This window comes from Chinchilla lanigera, unplaced genomic scaffold (assembly GCF_000276665.1).
Source record: "Chinchilla lanigera isolate Chin_1 unplaced genomic scaffold, ChiLan1.0 scaffold00085, whole genome shotgun sequence".
In the NCBI taxonomy this organism is placed as follows: Eukaryota; Metazoa; Chordata; class Mammalia; order Rodentia; family Chinchillidae; genus Chinchilla; species Chinchilla lanigera.
In genome coordinates this window covers 1,855,002-1,856,603 of record NW_004955486.1, presented here as the reverse complement: position 1 = coordinate 1,856,603, position 1,602 = coordinate 1,855,002, and the positions used below count along the sequence as shown (strand labels likewise).

Here is a 1,602-nt window from a genome sequence, read left to right as displayed (position 1 = left end):
GATCCTCCTGCCTCAGCCTCCTGAGTGCTGGGATGACAGGCGTGCACCCCCACGCCCGGCTAGAATGCTGCCCTTTCTCTGTCTGCCCTGTTGCACTCAGCATAGTTGCGCTAAGCATGCCGGGAGAGCTTCCCTGCAGAAGCCTCATGAGCCCTTATTTTCCTGTTGGATGGTGGCCGGCGGCCCTCCGTTCTCCTGGGGGCTCTCTGGACCCTGCGTCCCCACAACCCCTCTGTGCCCCTCAGACGACCTCGTGGAGAAGGCGCCGTGCTCCTGGAACGCCTCCCGCGTGTGCGAGTGCCGGCCCGGCATGTTCTGTGCCTCCTCCGCTGCTAACTCCTGTGCGCGCTGTGTCACCCGCCCCGTCTGTGCACCGGGGACGGTCCCCGGACTGCAGGGTGAGCTTCTCCACCCGGGCCGCCGAGGGGCTGAGGTTCTGGCCCCACCCCAGCCTCCGCCACAGCTCCCTCACGACTGCTCTTGGCTTCCTCATGGGGTGGTTTGACCCAGTGAGTGGAAGAAAATCCAGAGCGGGCCTTATGGTAGGAGGTTCTGATGGTTTAAAACTCTTTCCAAACAGACTGGGTGGGTCTGATCTTGACTTGCCTGCACATCTATGTGACTGCCTTAGATAGATGAAGTTTCTAAAGAGGGGTCTCACTGTGGCTGGTCTCCAACTTGCAGCGATCCTCCTGCCTCAGCCTCCTAATTGCTAGGAGTGTCTTGCCACACCCAGCATCATGTATCCTCTTCTAGAAAGCTGTTTGAAGATATGACAGAACTAAGTGTCTGGGGGAATTGAGTCAGATCAAGGCAGGGGGAAAGAGGGCTCCAGGGAAGTACGTCCACAAATATAAGAGGAGCAGTAAGTAAGTTTCATGATTAGTACATTTGAACAACCCCAGGATCCGGCAAGGCATGTTATTCTTTTTTCCAAAAAAAAAAAAAAAAAAAAAAAAAAAGTGTGTGTGTGTGTGTGTGTGTGTGTGTGTGTGAATTTAAGTGGGTAAAAAAAAAAAAAAAAAGGCAATTGAAAACTCTAGGGAAAACAAAAAGTTAAAAAAAATTTTTTTTTTTGCTTTAAGGATGGACCCAGGTTGCACAGAGCTACATTCTCTGCCCTTTTATTACAAATCTGAGAAAAGATCATTGCCTGTCTGTCAGGTTAAATAACCCACAGTTACTGGGGGCCGATCAGGCCGGCAATCTCCCAGGCAAGTGGAGTGGACAGCAAAGGCTTAAATGAATGAGACAATGGAAATGATTTCAGGGATCCAGGAGGGACTAACGTTCTTACAGTTCTGATATTCTCCAAGTTTAGCCAAAGCCTTCTCTGGGCAGCCCATATTTACTTGATTTACAAACAAAGGAGGAGGCTACTCAAGAAAAGGCAGGAATCTGGGCAGGACTTTTTCAAGTAATATATTATGTTAATTTAGGAGAACTGTGTTACCTCCAGGAAGGCCTTCACAGCAGGAGTGAGATGCCTGCAGCTGCAGTCTCCTTTAAGTTAATTGGGATTGGAGCCAGAAGTCCTCAGCTGTGGCCTTGTCCTTTGAGGTGTCACAACTTCACAGGCCAATACAAGCCTCAGGGTGACCA

At 50.6% G+C, this 1,602-nt stretch overlaps 1 protein-coding gene across 3 annotated transcripts in view; it reads left to right on the top strand.

Annotated features, from left to right (window-relative positions):
• Positions 1-1,602, top strand: part of Tnfrsf8 (tumor necrosis factor receptor superfamily, member 8) — a gene marked incomplete in the record, with an annotated part of 70,439 nt that overhangs the window by 53,477 nt on the left and 15,360 nt on the right. For all 3 annotated transcript variants that reach the window (XM_013504326.1, XM_013504325.1, XM_013504324.1), the window contains 1 exon segment: positions 246-398. In XM_013504326.1, coding sequence (XP_013359780.1) covers positions 246-398 — 153 coding nt within the window.